The sequence below is a fragment of the Silene latifolia genome, chromosome 2 (genome assembly GCF_048544455.1).
Source record: "Silene latifolia isolate original U9 population chromosome 2, ASM4854445v1, whole genome shotgun sequence".
Taxonomy (NCBI): Eukaryota; Viridiplantae; Streptophyta; class Magnoliopsida; order Caryophyllales; family Caryophyllaceae; genus Silene; species Silene latifolia.
The window spans coordinates 51,820,285-51,835,448 of NC_133527.1; the positions used below are offsets into that span (position 1 = coordinate 51,820,285).

Here is a 15,164-nt window from a genome sequence, read left to right on the forward strand (position 1 = left end):
AGTCAATTTAAGCAACAACTCTTATAGCTTAACCATTGGGAAAGTTTGTAGCTTAAAAGTGTTCTAACTCAAAAATGTGATGTGGAGAGTTAAGCGAGTAGGATTGTTGCTTACCATTGTGGAGGCTCTTAACCCGTCTAAATGAGAATTTAATGACTTAGGTCCCTCATAACCTGCCACTTGCAGTGATATTATTGACGAAATCTGTAACAACCAACCACACAAGTAACACGTACAGTACAACCCCAGTACGCTATCAAGTATAGAGATATGAGTTACGTCTCCTTCCTATAATCTATCCCCCCGACACATAATCCAAAAGAGTGTGAAGGAGCAACTTGATACCGTGCAATTTGCCTATAAAAGGAAGCTGTTAATCTTACTCCAAATTCATAAGTCATAACACCACACTCTTTTATACATCTTCTTCTTATATGCTGAAAATGGTTTCTAAGTCTTTTCTTTTGTTCGGTTTTCTAGTCGTTGCTTTCCTCGTCTCTTCTAAAGTTACAGCTCGTGACTTAGCTGAAACCAGCACTGATGGTGAGCTTTTTTACGTTCATCGATCATTATTTTGCATGCATGCATACATACATTTAGTAAACAAATCGATAGTTAATTAACAAGTTTGATACTGTATATTATTACTCGATATTATTGGTTATCATGGAATACTAGTGCTAAATTGTGTCGAAACACGAGCACATTACTTCACCCTCTATTATAAAACTATGTTTATGTAGTTCACCATCATTGAGTTTCTCATATCTAGACATTTCGTGTCTGTAGTAAAAATCGAGGATAACTGCTAGCTTACAACAAAATGTATGTATGCATGCATGCAAAATCGATCATTATGTATACTCATTTCAATTTTATGTATACATAATGGTCTTACAAAATACTAGTCTCTATTCATCTCCTAGCTCCAAGTGTCTCATTTATTTTCTAAAGGTCAAATTTCTAACTTTAACTGTACATATGTTAAAAATTGCGAGTATAAAATATACTGTGGGAATTAACATTTTCAACAATTAAATAATACTACTAACATATTAGTTAGGTATTACGTAAAAGCAAATTGGAGATTTAGGTCAAGGGAGTAACGTTAAATTTTTGCACTTAATCACACTTGCAGCTGACAAAGAAGTAAAAGGCGTTGAAGATGCCAAATATGGTGGACAGTACGGTGGTGGCGGCGGACAGTACGGTGGCGGCGGCAGACAGTACGGTGGCGGCGGCGGACAGTACGGTGGTGGAGGACAGTACGGCGGTGGTGGACACCATGGTGGTGGTGGTGGACAGTACGGCGGTGGTGGTGGACATGGAGGCTGTAATTATGGATGCTGTGGACATCATGGATATAACGGATGCTCAAGGTGCTGTGCTCTTAACGAGAAAGTTGAAGGCAAGCCCAACAACTAAGCTCTGCAGCTTTGTCTAATATTATATTATTATTATTATCATAGAAGATGCTAATCTGATTTAGCACTTCTTGTATGCATTTCCATTCCAATAAAATGTTTGTTAATTATGTAACGTACTTGGGTTTGGATGGAGAACGGTAACTCTTGTTACCTTAGGTGTGTGGTTAAAGAGTAATCTTAATCTAGATGGTAACTCTAGTTACCTCTAGGGAATGTGTAAGATAAGGTTCCTCCATGTTAATGGTTCCCATATATATATATATATATATATATATATATATATATAATCACATCCTCCATCGTAATTTTTTTTTTATTTTTGGTCGGAGTGAAAAAGTAAGTTTACCTAAATCATAACTGATTTAGCCATGAAATGTGCATTTTTATTAAACAATTAGTCTTGCTGAAGACGGGTCGGAGCAAGTGACGGATAATGCCACTCACAAAACGGATAGGGGGAACAAGGTGGGGGCACCCCCATGTGCTTTCCTCTCTCCTCTATTTGGGTCATTTGTGAGAGAAAATAGTATCCGTCACTCCAAAGTGACGGATACGTGCCGTCACAAATGAGATTTTGCGTTTATTAAGAGTCCTAGGACACTGACTAATGGAGAAATAGCGAAAAATAAGCTAGTGAACTATGTAACTCGGATTTACTTTTGGCTTTTACGCCGCTCTCCCCCGACCCGCCCCCGTGATGTACTGAACCTTGGACTCTGTCCTTTCTTTCATTTAATGCACTTCTTTTTCAAAAAAAAAAAACTATAAATACATCTTAAAATAAGCTCCGCTTCCTGCACCAGGTCTTATAAGCCACCAATAATCTGGTATACCAAATTTAAACAGTCCGTACTTGCCTCAAGTAGTGTATATAACCCCTGTTGAGAGCATCAGAAATAGCAAATTTGAGAGTTATTGTAGCCGCCTCAGCCTGGAAATTAAAGCAGGTGCTACCCAAAATCTAGCATGGTTAAGATGGATAGGCTCGCTGTTGGAATTTAATTTAACTAACTATTGGTGGTATTCTCATAACAATCCGAATTTAATTTCACTAGGTTTGTTGCCTGACCCCGTTCGGGTTACCTTTATTTATCGTCAAATTTTATTTTCTAGGAAATAAAACTACGTTAGATTTGCTTAACTCATATGTTTACCATTTATAATGAAATGTAAAATTTATCAACAAATTATGAGACACTTTCACTACTCTTGTGGTTAATATTACTTTCACGACAACTCATGTTAATTGTTAATACTACTGTATTACATTCATTACTTCCCCGGTTATTGTTGTTTCTATGACTACTTACGCTATTTTTATGGAAAAATAGGAAAAATATTCATTCCCGTTAATTTTATAAAATATATTTCTTAAATCGAATTCTTAGCTAAATTTTGTACTTTCTTCGTTGTTCCTATTGTTAACTTTTAGTACACTTGTTACGCCTACTGTTACTATCACTACTCCCACCGTCATTATCGTTTCTTTCACTACTCCCGCATTTAATAATATTAATTTCACTACTCTCATTGTTGTTACTATTACTTTTACTACTCACGATGTTATTATTGTTACTTTTATTACTCATGTGAGTGATTACTGTCATATTTGCTACATATCCAAGGTTATTACAGTTATTTTATCAAATTTAATTTTTAAGTCAGTTGATTATATATATGGAATATATACAGATTATGGATTATTGTACCTGTAATACCCCGTATTTTATAATTATATAAATTATATTTTATTCTATAAGTTATGTATCAGACGGATAATATATAAAATAATAAGGATAATAATATACTTCCACCTATATATATGTAATACTCTATTGAACCGAAGGCGTTATTCGGGTGGGGTAACCCCTTTAAGAGGTCCATTGATTGGCTTAAAATATGACTAGTGCTTAAAAGGATTGAAAGTACTACTCAGATCAACAAAGTGCACTTTCTTTTCTGGTTATCCATGCGAAAGAACTCCATAGTTAAGCGTGCTTGGTTAAGAGTAGTCTTAGGATGGGTGACCCTCTGGGAAGGTTCCCAGGATATGCATGAGTGAGGATAAAATGCTCTAGAAAGGACTCGTGTTGATCTGTGGGCCATGTACACAGCCTGGCGAGCTACCGTGAGTGACCGCTCCCGACCCTAGGTTTGGGCCGGGGTGTTACATATACATATCCCACCAACCCTTATCTCATCCACACTCACCTTATCACAATTCACAACATCATCAACACACCAAAATTATAGAGAGAGGAAGAGAGAGAAAATGAAGGGAGATTTTGTCCCTCCGCCTCGAGATCTTAAGGTAAGACCGTCATATGCTAGCCCGTATGTTAATTAATTTATACGGTTGACTCGCCTTGATCTTGACCCACCTTGGGCCGTCGTTGACCACCTCATTAACTGTCATTTACTACCATAACTCGGGTTTGACCGAGTTATTATATACTCCCTCCAATTTATCATAATGATCCCATTTGAGATGGGCACAATACTTAAGAAAAATGAATAAAAATGAATAAAGGACAAATGTGGGGTTTGTTGATAGGAGAGAGAGATGAATTATTAGGAGTTAAATAAGGAGTTGTGGGGCCAAAACATTAAGGAAAGTAATAAAATAAGAGTAAAAGAGTTGTGTGGGGTTTGGTAATAGGAGAGAGGGATGAATAAAATAAGAGTAACAGTTACCAAAAAAGTAAAGGGGAACATTACTTGAATAATCCGTTTCGGGAAAGAGGGAACATTATAGCGAATTGGAGGGAGTATTTATTAGTGTTGTTATACCGTCTTTGAGCTGCGTTTTTACCCTCCATTCGTGACTGGCCTAGGGTGGTTGTTGTTGTGGGTTGTGAGGAGAGTACGGTGGTGGTCATGGGTGGTGGATTGGGTGGCGGTAAGAGGTGTAAAACGGGTTGTAAAAGGGGGTGTACGGGATGGTGCATTGTTTAATAATTAGTTGTGTCAGGTGTGGGTGTCGTGGACTCGTGTTGGGTTGCTACTGGTGTCGGCCGTGGTCAGGGGCGACCATGGTGGTGGCTGGGTTTTATTACAACTGTACTATACATCTAACTTACTATGAAAATTAAAACACTTGTAAGCGGAATGATAAAGTCTACACTGAATGAGCTAGACGCCTATGTTCATCCAAGGTCTCACGCCCACTTCCTGCCCAACTAATCAAGCACCTATTGTATGTTATCTGCTTCCATGACGGAAACAACAATTAAAGGACACAATTATTCCAAGTATCCTTCATTGGTATGAAATGTTCATATTTAGTCAATCGATCCACAATTACCCATAACATATTATTCCCTTTCTTTGTTCTTTGCAAACCAGTAATAAAATCCACCGAAATCAATTTCCATTTCCACTGAGGAATGTCTAAGGGTTGTAGTAATCCATACGGTCTTCTGTGTTCTATGTTAAATTTTCGACAAGTCAAACATCTTGACCCAAATTCGACTACCTCGCGCTTCATATTCGGCCACCAAAGCGTCTTTTTCAAGTCCTTGTACAACTTATCTCCTCCAGGTTGTACTGACAAGTTGTATAATGTCTAGTTCATATTTATTATTCTTTTATTCATTAATTTGTAATGACTAAACTTGTCATTTACTGAAGTTGTTTCTTAATTGCAACTCCGATTTTACCGTCGCCGGAAACCGAGATGGTTACATCCTCCCATTGCCTTGGCCGGGAAAGATGGAGGTGTATCGTGCTCTTGCCGTCAAAGCTATTTTGGGTAACTCGGAGCCATTTTTGGGTAACTCGAAGCCATCCGGGGGCCTTACACGGACTAATAACATTGTTTTGGAGTGTAGAGAAAAATTAAAAGTCTCACCTGTTGTCAATATTATCTTTACGAAGCGGACAACCAACTGTGTTACGGATGTCTATCTCCAAATTCGCTTTGAACGACTCAACTCTTAACAATGGTATTTAATGTTTAGAATGAGTAATGTCTAAATAAGACCGTTTTAAGTAAGTTAAAAGTCTCTTGTACATGCCAAAATTCTTCTTTCTGTTATGAAATATTATAGTATAATATTATATGATCCATATCTTAGAATATTCTAAAATGTATTATCTTATTGAAACTCTGCCCTCATTGTATGTGTATATATACCCCTTCATAATGGAATAATATACAGTTCTGTCTCTCTCCATATTCTCTCTAACTCCTCCCTACAATTCTCTCTTCCCTTTATTTTATAACATGTTATCAGCACGAGTCTCTATTGTAATACTACGGTTTTATGAGTCTCTGGGTACTCTATCGAGTGGGCCTTACTCTGTCAAGTAAGGGTGTGTTGCGTTTTAAAATAGTTTCTGACCTGTTGGGTACTCGATCGAGTAACCTTGATACTCGATCGAGTAAGGGGGCACTCGATCGAGTAACTCAGCTACTCGATCGAGTAGCCGGTTTACGGGGTAATGATTTGTCGAGTTTTGTTAATAATGCGATTAAGTATATAATTACTTCCGTCACTTTTCTTTAAACACTTTTAAAACCTAATTGCTTTCAAAAAGAGAAAACAAAGTACGTTCTTCGCATCAATCGCATTGTTGGCAAATCCCGGAGCGTGGAAGGTCGGATTTTACCTTTCTTTATACCGTTGTGATCCTTGCGTCGAGGGTAAGATCTACGTACTGTTTTTATAGTATTTCGTTAAAGTTGGTTAAACCCTAATATTGGGATTTGGGGGTTTTGTTGTATTTAGTGATTGGTAGTGATTATATGTTTGTATGTTAGGAGGAGGATTCGTAGAAGAAGCCTTTTGATATCAGCTGTTGAGACCGTCTGATTGTGTTGCTTTCCAGGTAGGGTTTCCCTACTCAGTATTAGTCCCATGATGCATTGTTGGTGTTTGTGATTGTTGAATATTATCGTATTCGTATTGTGACGGTTGTTGGTGTTGATTGCTGTTAATGGTTGTGATTGTTTCTCTCTGGTTCTCGAGATGCGTTCTCGGCTGAGTGGAGTCACTTGCGGGAGTGGCTTCACGCCCTAGTTTCGCCCTCCGTGGAACCCGCCACGGGAGGGGATGTGCACATTAATGGGACAGGGTTATCGCTCGGTATGATGAGCGGGGCTTAGGTGGGAACGGCTGCGGTCCCCCACTGGCAGGGCTGGTCCAGTGGACAGTCGGCGACGGAGATTGATTGGAGTGGGTGTGATTGTGATTGTGTGACCGTTTGAGGTGTGTTGTTTGTTGTGTTATTGGATTATATAAATTGTGTGATTAGTACTGACCCCGTTTAAATGTTTTAAAAACTGTGGTGATCCATTCGGGGGTGGTGAGCAGTTGTTTGACAGTTATATCTTGGATACGCGAGGGATCTGGCTGGGGATGGAGTCATCACATGTCACAGTCTTTAGTCTTTCGTTGTGTTTGTTAAGACAATTTTGTTTAGTTGGTTTATAGTTTGAGAACAGTTGTAATTTTACTTTACAGTTGGTTTTGTTATGTAATCACTTAAACTTATCTAATAAAGTACGTTTCGTTATTGTCTGATGATTATCATTGCCTCAGATAACCGAGATGGTAGCACTTCCATGCCTTAGGTGGTCCTGGTAAGGCACTTGGAGTATGGGGGTGTTACAAAATGGTATCAGAGCGACGATCCTGAAACCTGTAACCAATGAATCCAATGAATATAGGGAGTCAAATAAAATGAACCCGGGGTAGAAGTTGTAGGAGCTAATGCAAAGACTTGGGAGACGTCCTGAAGTCGCGAACTCGCCCTACAATTTCGAACCGGTCACCATGGGATATGAGTCGGGATCGCTATGTATTTATCTTGTGAATTGTGGATGTATGTATGTGGAGAATGGGGAATGTGTAGAAAAGATGGTGATGATGTGATTTCGTATGTTGTTGATTGAAAACATGTTGCATGATAGTTGGTTTACAATGTTAGTTGGAATTGTTAGAAAAGTGTATGAGAATGATGAGTAATGTGGTGGAAAAAGGAAGTAGTTCATATGTAATATGATTATACATAATTTTGTTTGTGTAATTTTATATAATGATTTCATATGCATGGCTACTATTGTTCATATGTACATGTTGTAAGAAGAATGTGGTTGAAATGGATGAATTGATTGGAAAAGATGGAGTGGCAATCGCATGAGAATATGAATTTTGTGATTATGAATATGTTTAGGTGACGAAGTGTATTTGTAATATTGTTGTATTAGTAACATGGAAATAGGATTTGTAATGTATGAGTATGTTTTGTCTTACGAAAGGCTATAGAATAAAAGCATGTGGGTAGTGCATGATGAATGTTGTTGCTTTGCTTTCGAAAATAGTAACATGTGATTGGGACTACTGGTTTCATGAGTATTGGGTTGTTTTTCTTTACCTTGTTGTCGTTTAAGTTGTTTGGAAGTAAAATCAAATAGTTATGTTTTTCGATTATAGAGAGGTTGTCTTTAAACTGTTGTAACTTGAGATTTATATATGATTTTGATGTGACTCCAATTGGAGGTGATAGCTTGTTCTTTTACAATTCTAACGATATGTCACACGCCCAAAACGACCAAGAAATGAGTGAGTTATGGCTGTTTTACGAAAACTGGACAGTGCTGAGAAATGCGTGGGTACTCGATCGAGTAGCCTTGGTACTCGATCGAGTAGACGGCACTCGATCGAGTACGTTAGTTACTCGATCGAGTAGCCCTGGTGATTTATTTTACATGCTTCTGACCTTCACCTACTCGATCGAGTAAGTCCCTTACTCGATCGAGTGGCCTGTACTCGATCTAGTGACCCCTGTTTTGGGTCATATGCTTACCCTTTGACTTCGTTGCATATTATGTTTAATTCATAGGTGTTATTTTGCTTCTTTATGCATTGTTTTACATGTATGTTGGTCTTGATACGTAAGTTACCCAATCTTATGGTGTAGTGAGTGGCACCTGTGGTGAGTAGGAGTTCGGTGAGAGGACATGAGTTATATGTGTTGCGATAGATAGTGGAAAAAGAAAAGGAAGATTGGTATGGTTTATTGAGACATAGAGCATGTTTTGTGAGATGAGATGAGTGATATGTTTGTATGTTGAGTAATGTAAAAGTAAATGAATGTGGGCAAGGGATGATGTGAGTTTATGGAACGTGAGAATGAAAAGATTGAAATGAGGGACGCAAATGGTGGCAGCTTGAGATGTGTAAAGAATCATGGAGGGGGATGGTTAGGAGTCGTGTGGGTTAAGAATATACATAGTGAAAGTTCGTTTTAAAGGGGTTGAGAAGAGTGGTATATAGTGAACTTTGTGGAGACATGTCGCGAGGTGGATTTGTAGACAGTGAGTGAGTTTGGGGAGATTTTGTTTATTAAGAGGTGAAACTACTGTGGGATTTCCTTGGGCAATTAACGGTATGAAAGGAATTTTGATTTCTAGAGATGTACAAAGGAGATGCAATTGTCAAACAGTAAACGTTGATTCTATGGATGGATTAGTGGCAAGGGTGATTGATGGAATAATAAGAGAATATTTATGGTAAGAAAGAGTGAGATGATATCGATATGAAATAATGAGATGTGAGTGTTGGAGCAATGAGAAAGTAACCGGAACACTAAAGAGTTAGGTAGAAGGGATAAGGAGTTGAATGGTTAATTGATTTTGTCGAGTGTAAAAGAAAAGAATGAGGAGAGTAAAACTAGGAAAATGTTGACCGGAGTTATGTGACATAAAAGTAAGGAATCGTCGAGATGTATGATACTATCAAGAGTAAGTAAGTTAATGGTTACACGGAAGTTTCAGGACAACATGATTAATCATGAGTTTCGAGGAATTAAGGGAGTAAGAAGTTGGTAGAATTTTTGCACGATACGAGATATTTGGTGGAGAGTTGGATGACAACACAATTAAGGATAGTATTGGGAAGAATGTTGAGGTAATGTTGCTGATGGATTTGATGTTCGTTATTTGGGATGCTAACCACAGATAGGAAAGAAATCGTGATGTTTAGAGATGAGTGTAAGAGGTTTGATGTCCGGACAGTGGTAGTATTATGGTTTGTGACTAGTGGTTAAGAGTGATGGTATATTAGAAAGGTAGCAATTCTAAAGAGGTTGATTTGGTAGGAACCTGATTGTTGTGTATGATTGTGAGAGGGTATAAGATGTGGTTAGATGAGGCGGATGCTAATAGTTGAATAGTAATGGTATGGTTATACTTGGCAGGAAGTGATGGTTGTGCGAATGGGGGAATATGTTATGAGGGGCATATTAGTTAAGCTCGGGCGACAGGTAACCTTTATTGAGTGGTAACTTACGTGATCAGGATTGACTAGTTGGTTGTGATTATGGGTCTATGATATGTGTAAATGTTTGTGTGAGGTTCTGACCTCACAAGAAGTGGTATGGTGTGATAATTATAAAGATGTTATATGAATGTTTTGTAATTTATGTTGGGTACGGTATACTATGGAATGAGGTTTAAAAAAGGCAACAATTTGATTGATCTGGCATGGATAGTTAAAATTGTATGTGTATTGTTGATACATGTTCATTCCGTGAAATGGTAAGGATGATGTTCATGAGATTCTTGTTAGTTTATTCCGTATAATATGTTGTGTTATAATCTAGTAAAACGGTTTTGAGTGAGTTTTCTTGTTTGAAATGTCATACTAAGTCAGTTTTTATGGGAATGATATGTGGTTGTGATGTTTATCGATGTGGTTGTTGTGTCTCAGGTGGTGATCCGGGCATGGTACTTCATGTTGTGATGCGGGTATTTTCGCACTGCGGTGTGGCTGTTGGTGGCGGTGTTGCGATGCCGTCACCGGTTGTAGTGGAGTAGGCGGGATGATTATGATTCGAGTTTCGAAAGTACATACCAGTTATACATAGATTGTTGTTTTGTTTAATGTTGCTCCCTGCGAGTTTCAGTTTGTGCAGATAGACAGTTGTCTTGTTTATTGATGTTTCTTACTAGTTAAGTTTTGGAATGAGGGTAGAGTATGATATGAAAGAGAGTTGTACATGTTTTCGTTGTTGTCATGGTATAGTGACATTCTGTTGATGAGACACAGTTGTGAGAAGTTGTTACAGTAATTTTGATCTTGTTTTAAGATGAGGCATCGGTAGTCATAGTCATGGCAAGTGATTCGTAGAACATGTGTGGTAATGATCTGATATATGCAGGTGGTTCATAATCCTTTGTTGAGACAGTGAGTGTAGGGTGTTGGGTAATTAGTGTCGTGTTAAGTTATGTATGAGTCTTGCGGTAATGAAAGAAAGGAACTTGAGGATCTAGTGTGAGTGTACGTAACAAGTGTGGATCGTGAGTTATGCTTTTGGCGATAAGAGTTTTATATAGTTTATATAGAGAGGTGTGTCATGTTGCGGTAATGTGGAAGAGTTGAAGTTTTGGGTTAAGCTAAGGATTTTGAGGTATAGGTTAGGTGGTGTGACGAGTGAATTGAAGTATGAGAATTGTTTAAGTAAGAGAACCTTATATTTATGCATGGCGAGTGTTCAGATTATAGGTGGTTATCTTTGACATGCGGTGGTGATGGGGATAATGAGAAGATATAGCTAGGATTTAGTATTAGTGAGTTACGAGGACGTAACATTTATCTTAAGAGGAGTAGGTGAAGGAAATGTAGATCTATATACATACTAACATACTCATATATGTTTAAATTAATTTGTCATAAAATTAAATATGGATTTTATGCATGCAAACAAATAAACAAAATAGAGAAGAAATCATGTTCTTACAATGTGATTTCGGTTCATATGGGCACAAAAGAGATCTCCTTCTCTTTTGTTCTTGAGCTCTCCAAATGGAAGAACAAGGATTCAAATGTAGAATCCCTCCCAAAAGCATATACCCAAGGAATACATCTTAATAACCAATATTATTTAGATCTAGTAATAATATTAGTTTTACTATAAAATTGACACAAAATAAATTGTATTTTGGCTCTTGAAAAATTTCGGTCAAGAGGGAGTAATTTTTTTTGAGTTTATTTCTCTAGAATTATCATAAATTGTAGAGAGTTTTTGATGAATTTTCTTACTCTAGAAAATTAGATGGGAAGAATGAATAATCATATATGAGAAAAGCTCTTCTCTCTTTTCTTGTGGAGTGGCCGAAAATTAGGCTTGGGTAGGATGCCCAATACCTTTTCTTTTTGCTCTTCTCAAAAGCTTAGGTTTTGCATGCCTACTTGTTAGCTTTTATCATTGTGTTTATACTTAAACAATTAACACAATTTCCACTAACTCCCTCCATTTATTTCGGTACACTCATATAAAATGGATGAGTCCATTTTATTTGTGATTTTGTCAATATGTCACATGTGACACATTTCATGGCATCTCATTTATAAAATGTATTTTTAACCATTGAAAATCAACATATTAATAAAATATGTCACTTATAAAAATTATCATTGTAATTCATAATTACTTGTACCAAAAGTGTTTTCCGAATTATAAATTACAACATTCTGTTATTTATAATAATTTATTCATTCCGTTTCAATTGTTTCTGTAAACAATAATTTCATCTAAGTAATAAAATAATTCGATTACTTAGACCGTGTCTCATTTAATCATATTTACAATAAGATACGTAAATTATACTCACAAAATCATCCGTCAATTTTAAGCAATTTAATTAACTCGTATCGGTATACGATTAATTAAATAATCAATTAAGAGTATTTCCCTATAGGTATGACCTAAGGGGATCAACTGATCACCACCGTCGCACGACAATGTCAAACTCTAGTCAGCCAATCATTACCGATATGTGTGGACCAGTTGACTGTAAAATATTACATCCCATATGTATTCCTAAAATGAGATTTAATAATGATATTTAAATCATTTGATCGCACTATTGTTGAGGACACATTTCCCAACAATCTCCCACTTGTCCTCGACAAGTGTGCGTCACCAATTCTCTTGTCCTATTACTATCTCCCACTCAATGCAAGGTGTCTTTCAGGTCGTACTTGAAAGTGATCATATCGAGAGTGGTTTCCTCGATCTGGAGAATAACTGTTTGACCGGATTTATCCACTCTGGATACCTTCCGAGCGTGGCCACGCATTTCCAGTTCATTACTCCTCGAGTGGCCCTGAGATATTGTTTTAACCCTGACAAGGGGATGGACAATTCCTATCGCACTCATTCCCTTCGACTAGCCACAGCCATCATAACCCAAAATATGCCCATTTGACCCCATTTACGAAGGTCGTAGTAACACAAATCAAAGTTAATCTGAAACTGAGCCATCTTAGGTGAATAGTCTTTAGTCAAAAGAATCGACTCATTTGAATACTATAGCAGCTCTCGCCACGACCAGGCTATATAAATTTGCCAGAACTCTATAAGCGGTCATTAGGCCCGACAAAAAGTTCCTAACAATCTGCCTATGTGATCGACTAGTCATCTCACATGACTCTATGGCATTTGAACTTGCCATCAATCGCATCACACTCTAGTCACTTCGAGACGTCACCTCATACAAGTGACTATGGGCGAATACAATGTTAATCCGTGTTCACTTTAACGGGGTTCAATTGTCACTACAACCCGTTTGGATGTAACAAAGTATAAAAGGAGTTTTTAAAGAAAAACTCGAACGACAAATGCGATTATCACATATGAATAGTCAATGCCTGATTACTATTTCATATTCTATAATCTAATTTGATCTTGCATGTAGTTGTTAATTTCAATTCAATTGAAATGACATGACTCATCATGTTTAGCCTTTGAGAAGGCTTTGGTTAGTAGGTTTTATCAATTTCTTGTACCTTACTCAACCTTACTACATACTCGTTTTCCTTTGTAATGTATACATTTGCATCACAAAACTTTCTGAGTACGTGTCGAGATCCAATCAAGACATAGGTCCTCTAGCCTAAGAATAGCTCCCACTTTGTTTTCACGATTGTGCGGGACTCATCCTCTTGCACATCTCATGATTGCAAGTGTACTCAATTTCCGTTATAAATATCTCTCATTGTTCTTTATTGCCTAGAACGATTCTAGAAAATCTACTTCTTAATTAACATAGCCGCAATGGTATCTTAACCATCTTAATGTGTTTTGATTATGGTTTTGTCGGAAACCATGCGCAATCTCAATTGTCAATTGTCACTTGTGTAACACCCTTACACAAAATTGCATCATAAACACTTTGCTTTACTTCCTTAATGCTTCTGCAAGCACTTAAGGGTAATCTTTATATACTAGGTAAAGATTACTTAAATTCGATTTTGAAAACAATTCATCATACTCAAAGTATATGAAGTGTTATACATCATTACTCATTTAATTGATCCGGCAGCGGAAGCAAATGGAATCAATCAAATATGTTCAATTTAATTGAACTAGTCATGAATCTTATCAACATAAGACTTCCTACTGACGCTAATATCATGTGGATTTATCTTCATAAATCCGGATATTCAAGATGTATTATAATACTTCAAAAGTCTTAAATCATTCTCAATGATCAATATGTCATCCACATATCGGACTAATTAAAATTTCTGTAACTCCCACTAAACTCCATGTATAAACACAACTTCTCGACTTATCGAGAAATGTTTTATCACATGATCAAAAATGTTGATTCTAACTCATTGATGTCCTACTTAAGACCCTCTCTTAAGTTTCACACTATCTTAGGATTGCAAGAATCTACTAAACTCAAGACATGTAATGAATACATTCCTTCTATTGAAGAAGTGGGTTTTAGATTCACTCGCTATGTATTTCATAACCTCATAATAAAACACAATCCCTAAGAAGATCCAAATAGACTTAAGCATTTAAATTAGTGCAAAACCCTTTGCAACCAATCTTGCATTGAAATATCTCTTTATTAGTGCAAAAACCCTTTGTCACTAATCAAGCCTTTTATTTCGGATTCTCATGGCTCTAAGCCTTGTATTGAGTTGTGACTTAAACACTCTTATGTAAGTCATATGTTCATTACTTTCCATAAGTAATCAACTTGAATCAAACAATTTCTTTTGTAAGTTATAAGCTCTTTACTTTCTTAAAAGTAACATGAATTCATCATTTTTAACAAATGACGAATTTAACCTCCTAGGTTTTAAAGAAACAACGTTTTACACAAAACATCTCATGTAGCCAAGAAAGACCAGTTTCTTGCGACAACGTTTTACACAAAACATCTCATGTAGCCAAGAAAGACCAGTTTCTTGCGACATAACATCTTTGTGGCTCTTTGAATAATTTCTCCCACTCTGTCTTCTAGAAATAAACTTGTATTTTAGAAAGACAGCTTCATGAGCCGCAAACCCGTCGTACTCGTGATAATTGAAAGGGAAAAATGAGCATTTGTTTCTTGTGAAAACTTACAACCATGGTACCCTTACCATGTCATATCTCATATGATTCGATTTAGTGGAAAAATAATTTAGACAAAATGATAAAATCCCCAAAAGGATCAAGTAACTCAAAGTAACTTGATTGAAGTCCAAACCATATCGAATAGCGTTTGATTTCTTATCCATCCACACATTATTTCATAATGCGTGCTAAGAGAGATTAACTTGTGATACTATATCACATTTCTTTTGGCTTATATCAAAGTCTTCACTTTGATAATCCCATCACGACTAAATCGTGCCTTTTCGAAGTTTTGAACTTCTTCAAAAATTTCTCTATTTACCTTATTAAGTGAACACATTAGTGTCAACCTAAGTCGTTGGTAAAAGAAAA

The 15,164-nt window shown here is 36.9% G+C and overlaps 1 protein-coding gene across 1 annotated transcript; it reads left to right on the forward strand.

The window, feature by feature from the left end:
- The first annotated feature begins 290 nt into the window (after nucleotides 1-290).
- Nucleotides 291-1,685, forward strand: LOC141642753 (uncharacterized). The gene is made up of 2 exons (XM_074451671.1): nucleotides 291-543; nucleotides 1,139-1,685. The coding sequence occupies exons 1-2, from the start codon at nucleotides 435-437 to the stop codon at nucleotides 1,423-1,425; spliced, it is 396 nt and encodes a 131-aa protein (XP_074307772.1). The 5' UTR covers nucleotides 291-434; the 3' UTR covers nucleotides 1,426-1,685.
- Nucleotides 1,686-15,164: the final 13,479 nt, after the last annotated feature.

Excerpts from the sequence above, each read along its gene's own strand:
- LOC141642753 (XM_074451671.1), top strand. The coding sequence starts at position 435 with ATGCTGAAAATGGTTTCTAAGTCTTTTCTTTTGTTCGGTTTTCTAGTC. Across the intron at positions 544-1,138 it reads AGCTGAAACCAGCACTGATG|CTGACAAAGAAGTAAAAGGC; the intron begins GTGAGCTTTTTT and ends TCACACTTGCAG.